The following is a 19,500-nucleotide window of genomic DNA, read 5'->3' as shown; positions in this document are numbered from 1 at the left end:
TGAGGGTCCTGTTGAAAAGTTGCTGCCTGTGCCTATTTGCTGGAGTGCGAGCCTACATTTTCTGCTAGGAGTTGCAGAGTTTTGGGCCTGATGCCTAGGTCTTTCATTCATTTTGAGTTGATTTTTGTGCAGGGTGAGAGGAAAGGGTCTAGTTTCATTCTTCTACAGAAGAATAACCAGTTTTTCCAGCACCGTTTATTGAATAGACTGTCTTTTCTCCAATGTTTTTGGCACCTTCGTCAAGGGTCAGATGACTGTATCTGTGTGGACTTGTCACTGTGTCTTCTATTCTGGACCATTGGTCCAGTATTATGCAGGTTTTGTTAGTATGGCTCTGGAGTGTAGTTTGAAGTCAGGTATTGGGATGCCTCCAGCGTTGCCTTTTTGGCTTAGAATTGCTTTGGCTATTCTGGGTCTTTTCTTCTTCCAAATGAAGTTAAGGACTATTTTCTTTTCTAGTTCTGTGAAGAATGTCATTGGTATTTTGATGGGGATTGCATTGAATCTGTATATTGCTTTTGGTAGTATGGCCATTTTAACAATATTAATTCTGCCTAGCCACAAACATCAGAGGTCTTTCTATCTTATGTTTTCTTCAGTTATTTTTTTTCTTCAGTGTTCTATAGTTTTCCTTCTCTTTTTTGGTGGTTCTGGGATTGAACCCAGGGCCTTGTGCATGCATACCAACTGAGCTCTATCTCCAGTCCTATAGTTCTCTTTGTAGAGGTCTTTCATCTCCTTTGTTAGATTCATTACCAGATTTTTTTAGGCTACTGTGAATTTTGAATGGAGTTTTTTTTTTCCCTAATCAGCAAATTCATTGTTTGTATATAGGAAAGTTACAGATTTTTGTATGTTGATTTTGTAACCTACTACTTTGCCAAATTTGGGTTTTGGCTCTAGCAATCTTTTGATTGAGTTTTTTTTTTTTTAATCTTCTAAGTATAGGATTATAGCATCTGCAAATGGTGATGATCTGATTTCTTCCTTTCCTATTTTATCCCTTTTATTTCCTTCTCTAGCTTAATTGCTCTGGCTAGAATTTCTAAGACCATATTAAATAGGAATGATAAGAGGAAACATCAGTGATGGTCTCAATAAGTCAGTGAGAGAAGCTGGTCACAAAAGAAGGTGCTTTCTGTATACCCACAGTAAGTGAAAGCAGGGACTCAAACAGATGCTTGTATGCCAATGCTAAGAGCAGCACTATTCACAATAGCCAAATGGTGTAAACAATTCAAACGTCCATCAATAGATGAATGGATAAACAAAACATGGTCTACAATACAATGGAATATCATTCAACCATATAAAGAAATGAAGTGCTGATGCATGCTGCAATGTGGATGAACCCCCAGAAACATTATGCTAAGTGAAATAAGCTAGACTCTATGAGAGGCATAACTCAGTGGTAGAGCACTTGCCCAGCATGCCCAAGGCCCTGGGTTCAATCCCCAGTGCTGCCAAAAAAAAAAGTATAAACCAGACACTAAGGACAAAGGTTGTGTGTTATAGAGATTGGAGTCATAGAGATTGGGAGCAGATTAGAGATTATCAAGGGCTGGGGTAAAGGGGTAAGAGGGCTTTATTGCTTAATAGATATCAAGTTTCTATTTGAGGTGATGAAGACATTTTAGAAACAGCAGTGGTAACAGTTGCTCACATTGTGAATGTAGTTTATGCCACTGAAAAATGGTTATGATAGGGGCTGGGGATATAGCTCAGTTGGTAGAGTGCTTGTCTCATATGCACAAGGCCCTGGGTTCAATCCCCAGACTACCCCCCAAAAAATGGTTATGATGGGTGGGGAGGGGGATGTAGCTCAATGACAGAGCACTTACCCGGCATGCATGAGACCCTGTGTGTGAAAAAAAAAAAAAAGGCAAATTTTGTGTTATATGATTTTTAAAAAATTTAAAATATATGGGCTGGAGTTGTGGCTCAGTGGTAGAGCACTCGCCTAGCATGTGTGAGACTCTGGGTTCAATTCTCAGCACCACATATAAATAAATGTATAAAATAAACGTCTATCAACATCTAAAAAAAATTAAAATATATAATGCACAAAAATCTTGACTTATGAATTCTGTCTCAGTAAAGCTGTTTTTAAAAAGAAAAATATGGGTTAAGGGTATACCTTAGTGATGAAATGACTGCCTAGCACTTGGAAGGCTCTGAGTTCAATCCCTAGTGCTACAAAAGAAAAAAAAAAAAAAGAAAGGAAAGAAAAATATACCAGAAGCTTCAAAATACAGAAAAACAACTTTAAAAAGTGACATTCTCTGTCTCAATGCCTTTTTGTCCCGTGCAGGTATTAGCAAAGCTGCCTGGCAAAGGTGAACCCGCCCTAGGATGCTGCTCTCTCTAGAATTGAACCAGGGAGGGGCACTTTAGAGTCCCTTCTTTTTGCTTGTCTGTATCTTATTTTGGTAACAGGCACGTGTTACTTTGGTGGAAGATAAGAAAGGAAGAAAGGAGGGCAAAAACACTTTGCAGCCCCCTCCCCAGTTAGTTTGCACCCCAAGAGGTAGGACTCAAGTTCCCTTGTGGCTGTTGGAGATAAGGCCAGGGGGAACAGCTCTTCCGCCCCAGGTCCTGCAGCCTCTGTAGGGCGGGCACCTCTCACTCTCCCCTTTGTCTTCCCAACAGCAGCAGGGCCTCAGGTGTTGTACACAGGTGTCCATCTGATCCTCACAGAGACACCCTTTAATGAAGAAGACCAAGCCTTAGGAAGGGAGACCGGCCCCAGCCTGAGCTGCCTCCCCTGGGCCTTGCTGTCCTAGAAGCTCTGGGGCCTCCTTGACTTAATCTTCTTGTTGGAGGAAAAGTAGAGGAAGCCTTCAGCCTCCATGCTCAGCCTCCCGGGTGCTCCAGGGATGCCTGTGTCCCCAGCCTCCCTTACTTCCCAGTCAATAGTGGTCGCTTCCTTCCTCCTTTTCCTCTATTCTCTCCCTGCTGGCTCTGGGGTCCCCTTGTGGCACCCCTGCCCCTGCCACTCAGCCCCTGCCTGCCCACCCCCTCCTTCCCGGGGCCCCAGGCAGCCCTGCCCTGATGCAAACACAGCCTTCTGCCTGGCTTCCTGCTTCCAGCTCTTCACTTCCATCTCCTCTTCTTCCTCAAAATCCCTGTAGATCCACTGCCTCCCTAAAAGTCCAAGCTCCGTGCTCAGCAGGACGTCCCCAGCCAACCCCTGCCCACCTGCCTGTCCACACCATCTCCCGCTGCCCTAGTGGGGCTCCAGCCCCTGCCATGGCCCAGTGAGCTCTGAGTTTTGGGACTTAGGTTTGCAACATCTCCTCTGCAGGATCCCTCCATGTGAAGAAACCCACAGTTTAAGGCCGCTCCCTTCCCCCCGGGACTCATCCTGATGGCCCAGACAGCAGCATTCCTCAGGCATCTGAACCCCAGGTCATCCCAGCTGCAGAGCAGTCTTCCTCCTCCCTCCACTCACTAGCAGGCCGCTCAGACCTCCTGGGAACCTCAGCCCTGGCCCCACCAGGCTCAATGCATGGACTCTGACTCAAAGGCAGATACCAGTGAGATAGAATTTTGGCTCTGAAGACTTTAGGCAAGTGACAGGACCTCTCTGGGCCCAGTTTCCTCATCTGTGCCGTGCATGGGGTTTGAGAAAGGAGCAGGCTCCAATAGGCACAGTGTTCAGCCCTGCTTTGTGCTGAAGTGCTCAGAAGACAGGCCGGTCTGAGGTCAGGTCAGGGAAAGCCCCGGTCCCAGGGACTGCTTTGCAACCTTGCTTTGGTGGTTGTAAGTCTCTGGGCCTCCTGATAACACTCATGGTCCACTGTCAGACAGGGCCTTGTCCTTAGGCTTCCCTGGGACCCGGGAGGCTGACTCGGGGCTCCTGAAGTGAGGGGCCCCTTTCAGACACCTGCCCCCATACTCCTTCCATCCCTGGCCCAGGGACACATGCCCTATCTTTACTTTGGCCTCCCACCCCCACCCCAGGAATACTTTCTGGGGCTTCTGAGGGGGCCTGCTGCCTGACTGTTTTGGAGGCCCCTCCACATTCTGGTTCCCAAGTCGACACCTTCTGCCCTGAGGGAGGCAGCAGCAGTGTCAACAGGCAGCCAAGAGGTGTGAAGGCAGGCACGGTGGCAAGGACCTCTGTGTTTGCTGGTAATGAGAATACCACTCGGCCCCTGCATGCCCCCCCCTTCCCTCCAGTATCCCATATCTGACACCCCAGGGCCTGGAGAGGACTCGAGAAGAAAGGGATGGAGACCTGTGGTCAGAGGCCTTCTCCGGGGCCCTGTGTCGCCTTCCCAAGGGGGAATGCTGTAGAGGACTCTTGGCGCAGTACTGTGGGCAGCCCAGGGTTGCTGGGGCCAGGCGTGAGCAAACCTGGAGACCTGTGCTCAGCTCCCACAGTCAGGCAGGACCTGGGTCACTGCCCTCCCACGCCCCTCTCAGGGCCAGGGCTGACTGAGCACGGGTAATGGGGGAGAATCTGGGGACCCTGCTCTCCCCTCCTGACTGGTGGTTTGGGGAAGTGGAGAAGGGGGTGGTGGGATGGAGGCTTCGGTCTCCTCACTGGTCTGACAGAAACACCAACACGGCATTGCCTGCCTCACAGTACCAAGCTGACCCATACCACGTGGGCATGTCCATCCAGCGGTGAGAGTGGCCTTCTGGTTCCTGTCCTGGATGCAGGCCCAGCTGAACCACAAGCTGCAGGCACAGAGAGCAGGGGTGGAGGTGGTCTGAGCTGAAGGGCCTGGGAGCCTCGCTCTGCACTCCCTTATCCTGGGACTGGCCCCTGGATCTGGGATCTAGAAGTACCTCAGTGATCACTAGCCCCAACCTTTCTGCTGTGTGGTGTTTGGCAAGGGCCATCACAACTGCCCACTCCTGTCTGGCATGCACCTAATGTGTAGTAGTGATATGGCCTCTTCTCATCTGCCTCCAAGAACAGGCCACTCCCTCTCTCACAAGATAGTCCCTCCAACCCTAGAAAGTTCTTCAGACTCTCCCTGGAGTGCTCCCCTAGGGCCAGGTCTCTCAGGATTACTAACACATCCTATTAGCTTCTTCTTTTTGGACTAAACACCCCACCAAGTCCTTGAGATGTTTCTCTGGTGACCTGGCTTCAAACCTCCTCCGCCTGAGCTCGGGTTTGTCCCCAAGCCCAATTCACTGTGGCTTCCAGGTTTCACTGCTTACTCTAGGTATCCACCCTGCCTGGGAATGGGAACCATCACCTTCTTGGTTCAAGACCTGCTGCTTCTTGCCAGTTGGAATGCACCTTGGCTTTTCCTGCACTTGACACCTGGAAGACAATGACCGCCACGCCCTTCCCACCTGTACTGCTGCTTACCTGAGGCCTCTACATCCTAACTCGCAGGAGGGGTACATACGGCTTTGTGGATTCTATCTTTTTACACCTGATGGGTTTGTCCCAGCCCATCAGAGTCTCTTTAGATTCTGGCTGTTGCCCAATTCACTTCCTGGGTTCAGGTCTTACCCCAAAATATATCAGTCCCCATCTTCACTCAAAATCACATTGCCCCCAGGCAGGCACTTCCCTCCAGAGACCATCTTCCAGGTGAACATCTGTCCATGCATCATCTTTTGGAAACTGTCTCTTGTGAATTCACTCAATAATTCATGAACTGTCACTCAGCTCACTTGAATGTCATTTGTTGACAAGGAAATCCTCGGAATTTCCTTATTATATGGACAGAGATTGTGTTTGGTTGCTCATAGAATAAACTCACGATGACAAATGAGATGGTGATTTTTCTTCCACATTAAAGAAATTCAGGGATGGAGAGTCCAGAGCCCCTGTGGTACTTCCATGTTGTCACCAACGCCTCAGGGTTTCTTTCTGCTTCACCATCCTTAGTGTATGATTTCTGTCCTCAGGACTGCCTCAGAGTAAGAGGAGGGTAGCTGAATTTCCACCCATCGTGTTTTTCAGGTAGGAAGAAAAGATACAGTACAGAGCCACAGGACTGTGCCTGTCAACTCTCCAAGCTAAGCATTGGTGCAGGTGCCTAGAATCCCAGTTACTTGGGAGACTGAGGTAGGAGGATTGGGTGTTTGAGGCCAGCCTGGGCAATTTAGTGAGACCCCAGCTCAAGATTAAAACAAACAGACAAACAAACAAACAAAAAAACAGTGGTCTCCCAGAAGCCCCAAATAATGACAAATGACACCTAATAACATCTCATTGGTCATTCCAACTGCAAGAAATGTAGGTTTTGGGCAGGGCATATCACCACCCTCAACAAAACAGAGTACTGTTATTTTAAGAAAACAAGACAATCAGAGGTCATACTAGATGCAGTACGGGTAAACTAGCTGTGTCAGTCACACTGGTGAAATCCACACATTTCACAACCACATTTCCCTGACCTAGCCACTGCCTCTTCCTGTCACAGGAAGGAAGAGGTAATCCTGGCATTACCAGCAGGCCAAGGCCCAGAATTCAGCCACCCTGCCCAGCAGCACAGCCATGCTCCCCCCTCTCGACAATGTCAGATGAAGGCTGGAGGGCAGGACTCAAGCCTAACTAGTTGTCCTGCACCTGGAGCAGGTTATAGCCCACAGTAAGTACCTGGCTCCACACCCATCATCCAGAGGAATAGCTTGCAGGGACGCAGGCAGGTGGGTAAGTTGGCTGGGCCAGGACCCTGCCCTCCAGGAGGAGCTGGTTCTGACCTCTATGTCTAGTCTTCCGAGGCTGGTTGGCCAGCACCAGCTCCGAGCACTGGAGTTCTGCACTGCAGGTCTGGTGACTCTCGCCATAAGACAGGAGGAGGCACCTGTGGAGGATGGCCCTGTGCCGAGTTCAGGCTGCAGATGGATAGGGGGTGGGGTGGATGCCCAGGGTCTGGTGCTGGACAGTGTCATAGAAGGACGGATTACTTTCCTTCTGCTGGGAACAGTGCTGGGGGTATCAGCCCCTTTACAATCCAATCCATTCCTTTACCCACCTCATTCTGCCACCCCCGAACTTGCTATCAGCATAACGTCAGCTCTGTGCTAGATACTATGGCACACACCATCTGAATTATCCCGTGATCAGAATTTCTACTTTATAGATGAGAAAACTAAGGTTGAATGAGTTATCCAAGTTCCTAGAACTGTTCAGGGGTGGAACTAGGAGTTTAAACCAGCCCTTTCTGATGCCACAGACCAGCACTAGCCACTTAGCCACACTGCCTCCCTTGCCAAGTGGAGTCTCAGGGAGTGGAATGAAGTTGACAGTGTTCCCTATGCTTCAAGAGCTGGTGGAGGGGCCTATCAGAGGCCACAGCAAACCAGGACTCCACCTTCCAGAACTTACACTCAGACACCCCACAGCCTAGGGCCTGGGCTTTAGGGCTACCCCAAACCAAGGTAAGTGGGCCAGGATAGTCTAGAGATGAGAGGGTAGTACGTACCATGCACATGGCCTTGTGTTGGGGGCGGGGTCTCACTCCTCACCAAATCCCTCCCCAGGAAACTCCTTTATGCTGGTTCTATAGGATACAGGGGGTGGGAGGGTAGGGGGTAGAGAAATGATTCTGGAAATTCAGAACCTTCCTGGAAATTACAAAGTCGTTCCACCACTGCCCATTCAGCTGTTCACACACAAGACAGCACTATGTGGCAAAAACTAAAAATACACTAAAGGGCATCAATAAGGGACTGTGTGGAATATCATATAGCAGTTAAAAGGTGTGAGTCAGAAACATCAGTAAAATACATGGATCTGAAATTTCTGAATGCAGATTAAGATATCTATGTAAAAGGTAGAGCTGGATAAGAGAAATAACTTCTAATGGTCTATAGCACAGTAGGGATCTGTGGTTGATGACAATTAACTTTATGTTTTCAAATAGCTGAGAGAGGATTTTCAATGTTCCCAACACAAAGAAATGATGTTTTAGGTGATGGATACACCAATTGCCCTGATGTATCATTACACATTGTACTGTGTATTGAAATACCACACTGTAACCCATAAATATATACAGTTAAGTGTTGATTTAAAAAAAAATTAAAGCCATGTCTATGAAACTGGATGGATTTTGTTTATAGCTGTCAAATACATGTATGTAACTTCCTCATTAGACAATATATCAAGAATTTTATGTGGTCTTGGATCAATAAATATGTACTTATACTACATTTGCCATTATTTTAACCTAAAAAGTCTAGGATTGTCTGTTTTCTAAGTCTCCACTTCCACCAGTAAATGGTATTTGTGTGTGTGTGTGTGTGTGTGTGTGTGTGTTAATAGTGAATGAATTCCAGGGTCTTGAACATGGTAGGCAATCACTCTACCACTGAGCTATACCACTAGCCCCCCACCTTTTTTTAAACTTTGAGACAGGATCTCATTATGTTGCTCAGGCTGGCCTTGAACTTGCAATCCTCCTGCATCAGCCTCCCAAATCACTGGCAATTTTTAAATCTTGATTTAAATCATTTTTACATCATTGTATTAGTCTGTTTTCCATTATTATGTTTGGCTCACAGTGTTAATGGTCCAAGAGCATGGCACCAGCTTCTTCTTGGCTCTGGTAAGGGTTTCATGGCCATGATATCACAATGGCTGGAGCATGTGTGGAAGAGATCACATGGAAGAGATCACAAGCGAGAGGCTTGAGGAGCAGCCAATCTTGCTCTATTTATAACAACTCATCCTGGTAGGAACTAACCAGGGCTCTATGAGAGCTGCATTAATCCCTTCTAAAGAAATGCCCCCCAGTAACCTAACCACCTCCCATTAGACCCCATCTCTTAAAGGTTCCATGACCTTTTAACATTGCCACATGGAGGACCAAACTTCCCACTAAGGAACCCTTGGGGGGGCACTCAAGCCACATCCACTCAAGCCACAGTCATAAAATGCTGCCTAACTGGCTGCTTCTCCCCTACCCTGCTCCCTGCAACAAGCAAACAAAATAAATCCAACCCTGTTTGAAATTGAGTCCATCTTTTTTTCAAGTTATGGACATAAAGTTCTCCTTTTCATTCATATCAGCTAGGATAAAAAACAAATGACATGCCTGGTCCATTTTTTTCCCCTTTTTGCACTGGAGATTGAACCCAGAGCTTTGAGCATGCTAAGTGCATTCTCTAGCACTTAGTTACATCCCAACCACCAGTGTTATTTAGCATCAACTATTACTTCATTAAAACAGAGCAGAAATTTAGGCATATTTTCCCCCAATATACTTTAAGTTCTGTAAAGTAGAAAGTGATATAATTTCATCACTGAAGGTTTACCTGTATGTCCTGCCCTTTTACCATTTCTCCCAAGTTGACATTTTTTAAATGGATGAACATTTAAATCAATTATGGTCAGGGATTTGTTTTGTACATAATCAATAGTTTAAATCTGCATTCATAAGCAATACAAATTTGATTCATTGTTTTTAAAGAAAGAGTCAGCTAAATATGTCCTGATATGGAATGATCAAAGAAATGCTGTCTAATGAAACAAACAAACAAAACCCCTCAAAAAAAAACAGACAGGCAAGTTTCAAGTTGATATATACAATGTACAATGTGCAGAATGTAATCTCATGAGTACGTAATCCATTATTCTGTTACCATACCTGAATACCATGGACTGAGTAAATTTTTTTTTGTACTGGGGCTTGAGCCCAGGGGCCCTCTACCACAGCTACGTTCCCAGTATCTTTTTTATTTTATTTTGAGATAGTCTTAAATGTGCTATGTTGCCCAGGCTGACCTTTAACCTGTGATTCTCTTGCCTCAGCTTCCCAAATTGCTGGGATTACACATGTGCACCACCACACCCAGATGACTGGGTAATTTATAAAGGACTTTACTTATTTACAGTTCTGGAGGCTAAAAGTCCAAGAGCAAGGCATAAGCAACATCATAACATGGCCAAGGACATCTCAAGGTGAGATGGAGTGAGCAGCATGTTAGAGAGAGCTCCTTTCATAACAAAACCACTCCCCTAACACCCCATTGATCCAATCCCCCCCAAAGTTCCCACTGTGACTCTTGCTGCATTGGGAAGCATTCCAGGGAGATGGACCCACACCATGGTAAGTACTGTGGGCTTTCTAAGAACACACATGTATGTAAATTTACTGACAGGGCTAGAAGGAAATATATAACCTAACAACTGCTATTACCTTCGGGGAGAGTTACAGTGGTGTTTAAAGGGACTCCAATTTTATCTGTCATGTTTCCATTTCTCACAGTGAAACCTACTGGTTACATAATTTGTGTAATTCAAAGTTAATTTTTAAAAACAGTCATAAAAAAATTACAGAACCATTTACAGTACTCCAGGCTGATGCAAGCTAATATATTCTTGAACACTGTCATCGTGTTGACCTTTAATTATTGATTGTTGGTTTTTTAACTATGTCACCCTTCTGCTCAAAGTCTCTGTGGCTCCCCATGACCTTGAGAATAAAATCCAACTCCTTCAGCCTGGCGCCAGTAGTCCTCTAGCAGCATCCTACTCCTGAAGCACCTCGGAGGGGTCCTGCTGCCAAGCCTTTGCTTTTGCAATCCCCTTCCAGAATGTTCTCCACACTCCTCTCTTCCCTACTCAAATCCTACTCACAGTTCAAGGCCCAATTGTGACCTGCCCACCTTTGTGGCCAGAACCCAACTGTCCTGGCCTTCATTTGGCTCTTCCTCCAGGCTCAGCCTTTTCTCTGGAAATCACAAGGGACATGGATACCTCCTAACTGTAATTGCTGCTGAGAACACTTACTTTGCAATCTTATTATCTCAAAATTATTCCTTACAACAGTCTGTAAGTAGATACTATAATTATTGCTTCTGTTTTGTGGAACAGAAGGTCAAGATCAGACAGGTTAAGAACCATGCCCAAAGGCCCCCAGCTAGTTAGGGGTAGAGCTACTAGTTATATAATAATGTGTCCACATGTCTTTCCCATTAGACTGAACCTCATGAGACCAGAGATGGCAATGGGGTGGTTCACCCTGGTGTGCCTGACATTTACCAGTTGCTAAATAAATATGAATTAAATGAATAATGCACATAGTGATTTGAAATATTAGTACCTTCTTTATAGAGTAATAGTAGTAGCAAACATTTAGCCCACTTGCCAGGCCCTTTCTAAGTTCTTTACAGGTATGATTGCACTGCTACCAGCAACCATCCCAGGTGGGAGGTACCTTGTATTATTACTGGAATGATGGGGAGGAAAACTGAGGCTCCACGGAGTAGTGACTTGCCTAAGATCATTCAAAACAATAAAAAAGGTGGGTTTGGTAGTCGATCTTCATTGCTTAACTGTACCCCAACCGTCTCCAGGCTGCTTGGTTCCATTTCTGGTCAGTAAAGACAGACCCTGGGCAGTAAAATGACCTTCTCAGTGTCACCCAGCAAATCAGCAAGTGCAGGTTCTAGGGTCCAAGAAAGGTTCACCTATGTACACCCCTATCCCCATCACTGTGGGCAGATTCTTTGGGCTTGTCCTCGTTTCTTGTCCAGCACACAGGAGACACTGGGTAGAAGTTATTGGGCACAACCTCAATAAGGAGAGGCGGCCAATCCTCAAGGAGTCCATGAGGCACTTGAGGGGCAGCCTTCAGTCCGCAGATCATGGCTTTACTCTCTAATAGGGACTCCTGGGCACTCAGCCCTGTGCAGTGGTTGGGGCGGGGGTGTGGGGTGAGAAGCTTAGCAGCTCCATCCAGATGCGAATTGTCCCTCCCACACTTCCCGGGCTGCGGGGGCCTCCATTAGAGCCCCTGAGGAGTCAGAATCCACACCTCCGCAAATGGGTCCGCTTTCCCAGGGCCCCCCTGCCCAGACCTTCCCTGGGCTCTGTGGGTTTTGACACCTCTCTGTAACCTGGTGGGGGTCCACCTCGCACCTTTGGTTCAGATAAAAGCTGAGGCCCGAAGGTGGCAGGTCCAGCCTCCCAGAGCCCACAGCCCCGGCATGGCCCAGTCGCCTCCTCAGCAGAACTTCCTTGGCTTAGACCATTGGATCTTCTCCCAGGGTTGGGGCTGGGAGGGCCACTCTGACTCCACGTCCCCAGCCTCTTCCTCGGATTCCTCGAGCTCGTGCCCCTGTGACAGCGCCCTCGGCCTCTCTCAGACCGCAAACCCAGCCCACAGCGCCCGAGAAGCTGAGGCCACCCCGACAGTGCCCAGACGTGCACGGACGGGTCCAGCGGGTGGACAGCGGCGGAGCGCCAGCGAGCGCGAGAAGCTGCGCATGCGCACTCTCGCCCGCGCCTTGCACGAGCTGCGCCGCTTCTTGCCGCCGTCCCTCGCGCCGGCCGGCCAGAGCCTAACCAAGATCGAGACGCTGCGTCTGGCCATTCGCTACATCGGCCACCTGTCGGCTATGCTGGGCCTTAACGAGGACAACTTGCAGTGTCGGCGCCGGTGGCGCGCGGACGCAGTGTCTCCCCAGGACTGCGCGCTCTGCCCCGACGGCGGTCCCGTGCAGGTGCAGACCCGGGATCCTGGCCCGGGTTTGGGCACTGCTTTCTGTACCGGGCCGTGCTGGGGGTCCCCGCCCTCCTATCCTGCCACCGGAGCCCTGGCTGAGAGCCCGGGGAGCAGGGTTTCCAACACGGATTCCTGGGTAACACCCCCTTACTGCCCCAAGATACAGTCGCCCCCGCTCCAGCCCCTAGGGAGAGTTCCTGACCCGGTTCTTTGGACGCCACCCCAAACCTGTCCCGGGAAGCAGACATCCCTAGAGCCTCAAAACCCCGCTGCACCCTGGACGCCACCAGCGGAGCTGGCAGCAGTGTACCAGGTACGCCATGGAGGCCCTTGCCCTTTCCCTGGTTTGATCCCCAGGTTTAATTTGGGAATGGAGTGGGTGGGTAGTTTCTAGTCTGCGGAGGATCTCATCTTTTCAGATCCTAGTTTATCTAACGGCGGGAAGGATGGAAAGAACCCTAACATCTGTAGGGAAAGAGATGAGGCCCTGGGAAGTGAATGACACAACCACTGCCACCCAGCAATCTTCACAGCGGTGGACAAGAGAGGCTCCCTTCGAGCTTGCTCAGAGGTGGGGGTGGAAGTTGGGAGATTGCACTCTCAGGAAAGGCCAAGTGCTTCTTCATTAAGGGTTCAGGAGGGGAAGGGAACCCAAGGTAAAGGGTGGACAGCGGCGGACCCTCGCCGGCGCCTTGCACAAACTGTGCCGCCTCCTGCAGAGCCTGACCAAGATCTAGACGCTGCGTCTGGCCATTCACTACATCCTGAATAGATGGGCTTGCAGTTGGAGACAGTCATATTTTTTTCAAGTTTCATTCATTTATGAGGCCAATGAATGAATCGTGGTTCATAAACGATCATATTAGTAACCAAATTTATTAAATTCTTATTGTCTGCTCCACACTATTCTGGGCACTTTCCATGTATTCATTCATTCTGCCCTTCAAACAATCCTATGAAACATATATTAGCATCCCCATTTTAAAGATGAGAACACAGACAAAAAGAAGTTACCTGAATTCCCACAGTGTAGCAGAGCTGGGATTTAAAGGTCAGCAGTGAGTCTGCAGAACCAGTGCTTTTAACCACTTTGCTCCACTGCATCCATGGCACCAGGACTGTAAAGACATCATCAGCCATTCCCTGGGGAGCATCCAGGTTTTAGATTTCTGGGCAACAAGCTGTTCTTGTCTTTCTTACAGGGTATCTCTGGGTCTTCAGAATCCTGTCTACCTCTGGGAAGTCCACCCCTTCTGCCCCGCCCTTCATGCCAGAGACTCCAGCCTCAGACACAGTGGGGGTGTTGGAGCCACAGTGCAGAGGCGCTGCCCAGCTCAGAGGACCAGGGACCTGGCCCTGTTTTCCAACTCAGTGAAGTGAGCCTCACCCAGAGTTCAGGCCCACGGCTCAGTAGCTGCCCTGAACTTTGGCAAGAAGATTTGGAGGAGACCCACCTGGGCATCTTCTAATGGCCCTACCTGGCCTTTTTACATCCAAGAATCCAGGCTTGCAATGTGGACGTCCTCCTCTTCTGTTTCTTTGGTGGTTTTAAAGCTTTCTAGCCAAATACTTATCATGAAAACTGTCTGGAACAGAGATTGTGGGTATCCTCCCTAGCTGGAGCGGGGTTATGACAGTGCCCTCTACTGCTAGGCACCCCCCTCCCATACACCATGCCTTGTATTCTGCAGAGCACAGTCTGAGCTGCTATGAAAAGGGGGCTGCTTGACCCCAAGGAGACCGTGATGGGACTGGTAAGGGAGTGGGCATGGAGGCCAGGCTCTTGCTTGCTGTGCTTCTTGGTGACAGCTGTCCAGAATCCGATATGCTTAAGATGTTTTGTAACTTTTAAAAAAAGAAAAAAATACCAATAAAATTTTGATACAGTCTGTTTTTCTATCAAGATAGGTTTTTCTTGCCTCTGGGGTGGGGGGGATATTCCCATTCTTGGGGAACAAGGCCTATTGCCCTTCCACTCCTTGAGTGCAGGCCTGCCAAGATAGATGTGGGCCCTTGCTTATTATCTTGATGGTATTTATTGTGTCCTGGTTCCAGGGCTGAGAGTACTGCCTGGCCTGCTGTGCAAGGTGACCATAGGTAAGCTAAGACTAGGGCCTGCTCACTTACCTCAGACACATCACCGCAGCTCATTTGCATTCTTCTGGCTGCAGTCCTGCTGACCCATGGGGTAAGCATATGCAGTTATAAACAAACAGGGCCTCCAGGGGAGGATGCCTGAGATACAGAGACCTGTGATTTAGGGCTCTTTCACAATGATATAAAGTTTTTTCCAAAGGATGCTGTGAGTGGCTCCTATGTGCGTGGCCCAGTGTACTAGTGTCTAGGGCTGCCATAGCAAAATACCACAGAAATGCATTTTTCAGTTCTGGAGTCTAGAAGACCAAGAAGTATAGGCAGGTTTGAATTACTTCATGGCTTGCAGATGGCCTTCTCACTGTGTTATCTGTGTCCTAAATCTCTTTTTTTAAGGATATCAGTCATATTGGAATCAGGCCTACCCTAAGGACACCCCCACACACACCATTTAATCTTTTTTTTTTTCCCCCAGTACTGGGGATTGAAACTAGGGACTCATCCAAGTCCTATTTATTTTTTGTTCCGGGACAGTGTCTTGCTAAATTGCTGAGGCTGGCCTGGAATTTGCAATTCTGCCTCAGCCTCCTAAATTGCTGGGATTACTGGTATGTACCAGTGTACCAGGCCCTGTTTAATCTTAATTACCTCTTTAAAGGATTTATCTCAATATTCAGTCACATTCTGGGGTGCTAGGGGCTAAGGCTTGTGTTAACTTTCTGTCACTATAAAGAGAAAAGATTTATTTTGGTTTATGGTTCTGGAGTTTCCAGTCCATTCCTTTGGACCTCTGGTGAGCAGAGCACATTGTGCTAGGAATGTGCAGAGCAAATTGTTTACATCAGGAGCCAAGAAGCAAAAAGAAGAAGGGATGGTATCCCACAATCCCCTTTGGGAACACACCCACAAAGACCTAAGGACCTCCCACAAGGCCCCACCTGCCAAAGGTTTTACCACCTCTCAAGAGTACCACCTGGGATTAAGCCTCTAATATTCAACCTTTGGGAGACATTTAAAATCTGAACAATAACAAGGCTTAAGCATGAATTTTACTGTTTAGCTCATAATAATAAGTGTCAGAAATTACTCCCCAGTTAATGAGATAAATTGCAAGGACATAAGTGATCAGAATTCAGGTCCTAAATGCAAGGATGAGAGTTTATACAAAAGGCTTTAGGACCAGAGAGAGATGACAGGCTGGTGGAAGGCAATTGGCAGTACCTTTTCTTATTTTTTTAATATTTATTTTTTAGTTGAAGTTGGACACAATACCTTTATTTTGTTTATTTTTATGTGGTGCTGAGGATGGAACCCAGTGCCTCATATGTGCTAGGTGAGCACTCTACCGCTGAGCCACAACCTCAGCCTGGCAGTACCTTTTCATTCTTGAGTTACCTGATCCATTAGTCTCACTATCTTGATTTGGGCTGTCTTACCTAAGAAGAGGCACTGTGAGAATCTTGAAGAAAGGATGTCATGATCCGTGAAGGTTGCCATGGACTTGGGAGCCAACAGAAATGGTATCTTACTTCTATATCTACTCTGACTAAGGCAGGGAGTATTGAAGAAGACGTAACCTTGGGACTGGGTGTTGGAGGATGTGTAGGAGTTTGCCAAGCAAAGGAAGAGAGACTTGGGAAGGAGCAGCATGAGCCAAGTGAAGACAGAGGCTGCTGGTATCTCCAGTTGATGGGGAAAGTAACAAATTAGAGAAAGAACCCAAGGTGTGCAGAGCTCTGTGGGGGTGTTATAGGAATTTGGCCTCTCTCCTGGGTGGCAGGAGGCACTGATGGTTTGGAGTAGGGGTGATCTGGCCGAGGGTACACTTGGCCTGTTGCCTGCTTCACACCAAAGGAGCAGGCAGGGAGGCCACTGTAACAGTTCAGGCTGAGAGAAAGGGAGGGAGGAAGTTGCCTGATTTCCTTAACCTGAGTTCTTGGCCACATTCAGGGCCTTGCATTTGGCTCTCATGACAGCCCATTGCTTGCTGAGATGCCCTGGGACATTGGGCATGTCACTTCCTCTCTGAGCCCATTTTCTCATCTCCTAAAGGAAGAACTGAGGTATCTTATTCCTCAAACTTTGAAGGAATCTGGTTTCTGGCCCAGGTCCCTCTTGTCCTCAGGGACTGTTAGTCATCCTCAAAGGATGAGAGAACCCTAATCAAGGTTAGAGCAGAAAGATGGAGACAGGCCCTGTGGACCTAAGAGGACATTCCATTAGGCTTTTACTGGAAGTGTAACCATCAGCAAGCTTTAAAACCTCCCTGAGACTTGTTTTTTCCAACTGTGCAATGGAGCTAAGAGACCTTACCTACCTCTCAAGAGTTCTTAGGCTTGGCACATAGTAAGTACTCAGTAAAATGAGTAACTAAGCAGAGTCCTGTGACCTAAGAGATGACAAGTGGACCCCAAACCTGGCTGCATATTGAGCCATCTGGGTCCAGGGTCCGTCTCTGAGAGCGTGATTCAATGCATCAGTTTCCCAAGATCCTTTCCAGAGGATTCTAAGGACGAGCCAGGTTGGAAAGCAATAGGTATTCTACACCTCTTAATTTCATTGCAGAGGAAACTGAGGACCAGGGAGAGGAGCAACTTCCCATAATCCCCCAATTAGGTGTGGACCTCAGACCCCTAACTCCTAGCCCAGTGCTCTCTCCTTTCCCCAAAGACTCAGGATCGTGGCTCCACAGTCTCGCACAACTCTGCACCAGAGGCAGAACCAGACAGGGGTTCTCACCAACCTGGGGTTGTCTTGCAGAGGCAGGGGAGGCCCTCCATGGCCATGATTCCCCGCTCCCAGGCTGTGTGCAAGCCCTAGTGGAGTCCAAGAGGACCAGCCCCACCAGCAGTAGCCCCATATAAGCATCTTCTGGAATTTGACAGCCTTGTTCTTCTAAGGCACTCAAAAGCAGAAAAGAGGACCCTAAGCCATCCAAGCAGGAAACATCACCAGCTAAAACTGCCTGGGAGACATCCAAGATGCTGCTGGATTGAGGAGAACTGGGCCCAGGAGGGCTTAGGGTAATTCTCTACCCTCGTGCTCCCTCACTGGAAGGAAAGGCTCAGTCCCACCTCTCAAAGTGGCAACTCTCATTGCTCCTGACCCCCATCCAGTCCCTTGTCTATGGCTGTGTCCTAGGCAGGTCTCCCTGGTCTGCACCTGTCTGCTAAGTGCCAGCAGCGTAGAGAGAGGGGCTGACACCTATGTCCTGCACAGGTTGACTAGTCCATCCACACCTTCCTGGCAACCCCAGTCCCCAGTCATAAGAGATAGGACACTGGCTGAGTACCTCGCTCAGGTCTTTCAACCACCCTGCAGTGTAGCAGACACTCCAGTTTTGCACATGGACAGCTGAGGCTGGGAACAGTGAAATGCTTGGCTCAGGTCCAGGGCTTTGCTGAAATGTCATCTCAGTGTCCAGCACTAGGTCTGAGAAGACACTGGGCTGCCGTCTGCCAATGCCCAGCACCTTTAATTCTTGCTGGCCTAGGGCAGGCAGAGTGCCAGACAAGGAGCCAGCAGTCTGAGTTCTAGTAAGTTTCTACTCTATGACCTTGACCAAGGCTCTGCAAGCAGGTCTTTGGCTTCGGGTGTCCTCGCTATATATAGGAGACTGGTTTCCTGTATACCAGGGGACTGGTTTCCTCCAGCTACACAGAGCCTTTTGACTGCAAGCATTGTTAAGTGGACCAGTGACATAAGCATATCAGTGTGGCTATCACAGAACCTGCTGCAGCTCTGAGTGGAGGATTTGCAAGATCAGAGTCAAGTGCTGGCTTCCAGTGCTACTGCCTTTTGATTTAAGTTCCCTGTGCCTCAGTTTCCTTATCAATAAAATAGGGCTGGATGTGTAGGACAAGGGGTAGAGTGCTTGCCTAGCATGCGAGGTGCTGGGTTCCAACCCAGAACACAAAAAATAAATAATGAAATAAGCTGGCCAGCCTCAGTGACGCGCATGTAATCCCAGCAGCTCAGGATGCTGAGGCAGGAGGATGGAGAGTTTGAAGCCAGCCTCAGCAACTTAGCAAGGCCCTAAGCAACTCAGTGAGACTCTGTCTCTGAAAAAGGGCTGGGGATGTGGCTCAGGGTTAAAGCGCCCCTGGGTTCAACCCCTGGTATCAATCAATCAATAAATAAATAAAAATAAAAAGCTGAGATAAAGACAGTTTTCACTTAGTGACAGATAAACATGCGAGAACAGCTCAGTCAGAGCCAGGCACAGAGAGTAATAGGATTACTTGTCTCTCTACAGGCAAACCCTCCCCTGCAATGTCCCTGAGCACAGAGCCCCCTAGGGACCCAAGATGGCGAGGCTGGCCCTCTCCCCAGTTGGTCCTTAGAAGGTCAAGTGCCAGCCATGACTGCTGGGTACTGGCGACAGGAAGGGCTGGCCCAGAGCTGAGGGGCCAAAGGAGTTAATCTGGAGCAGCCCAGGGAGCCTCCTGGACAGTCCCCCGTCACCCAGGCAGGCCTCTGTCCCTTGGCCGGCCCTACCCTTTGATGTGCAAATGGCAGTGGAGAGCCAGGGCCTTCCTGGTCTCAGCGGCCTGCTTCTCACTCCCAGGAAGAGAGGGTGAGAGGACAGCTGCTGGGGCCTCCAGCCAAGGATGTCACACTCCTTGTCATGTGTCAGGCCAAGTGCTCCCTAAATCCACAACAGCCTCCTTTATTGTCTTCATTGTGTGGAGGAGGAAACCGAGGCTCAGGAGTTTAGATCCCTTGCTCCTAAAGAGTGTCTGGGCCACCATCTGAGGCCAGACATTCAAGATTCCAGCTGGGGAGCTTGTGGGTGTCAGTGGAGGTGACCCCCAAGGAAGGCCTGCGGCTGTCTTGTTACTTCCTTCTTCCCCTCTCACCATCCTTGATGTTCACGGGGCCCAGTGGAGCTGAGGCCAGAGTGAGCTCCCTACAACCTGGCTCCTTTGCCAAGAGATGCCCCACAGGGCCAGTGTGCACCGTGGAGCCTCAGACC

The 19,500-nt window shown here is 48.6% G+C and overlaps 1 protein-coding gene across 1 annotated transcript; it reads left to right on the top strand.

Moving 5' to 3' along the window:
- Positions 1-10,807: 10,807 nt before the first annotated feature.
- Positions 10,808-14,330, top strand: Mesp2 (mesoderm posterior bHLH transcription factor 2). The gene is made up of 2 exons (XM_027920834.2): positions 10,808-12,744; positions 13,634-14,330. Exons 1-2 carry the CDS (start codon positions 11,914-11,916, stop codon positions 13,898-13,900), a joined length of 1,098 nt encoding a protein of 365 aa, XP_027776635.2. The 5' UTR covers positions 10,808-11,913; the 3' UTR covers positions 13,901-14,330.
- Positions 14,331-19,500: the final 5,170 nt, after the last annotated feature.

The sequence above is a fragment of the Marmota flaviventris genome, chromosome 2 (assembly GCF_047511675.1).
Source record: "Marmota flaviventris isolate mMarFla1 chromosome 2, mMarFla1.hap1, whole genome shotgun sequence".
NCBI classification, from domain to species: Eukaryota; Metazoa; Chordata; class Mammalia; order Rodentia; family Sciuridae; genus Marmota; species Marmota flaviventris.
This window is presented reverse-complemented; position numbering and strand designations above follow the sequence as displayed.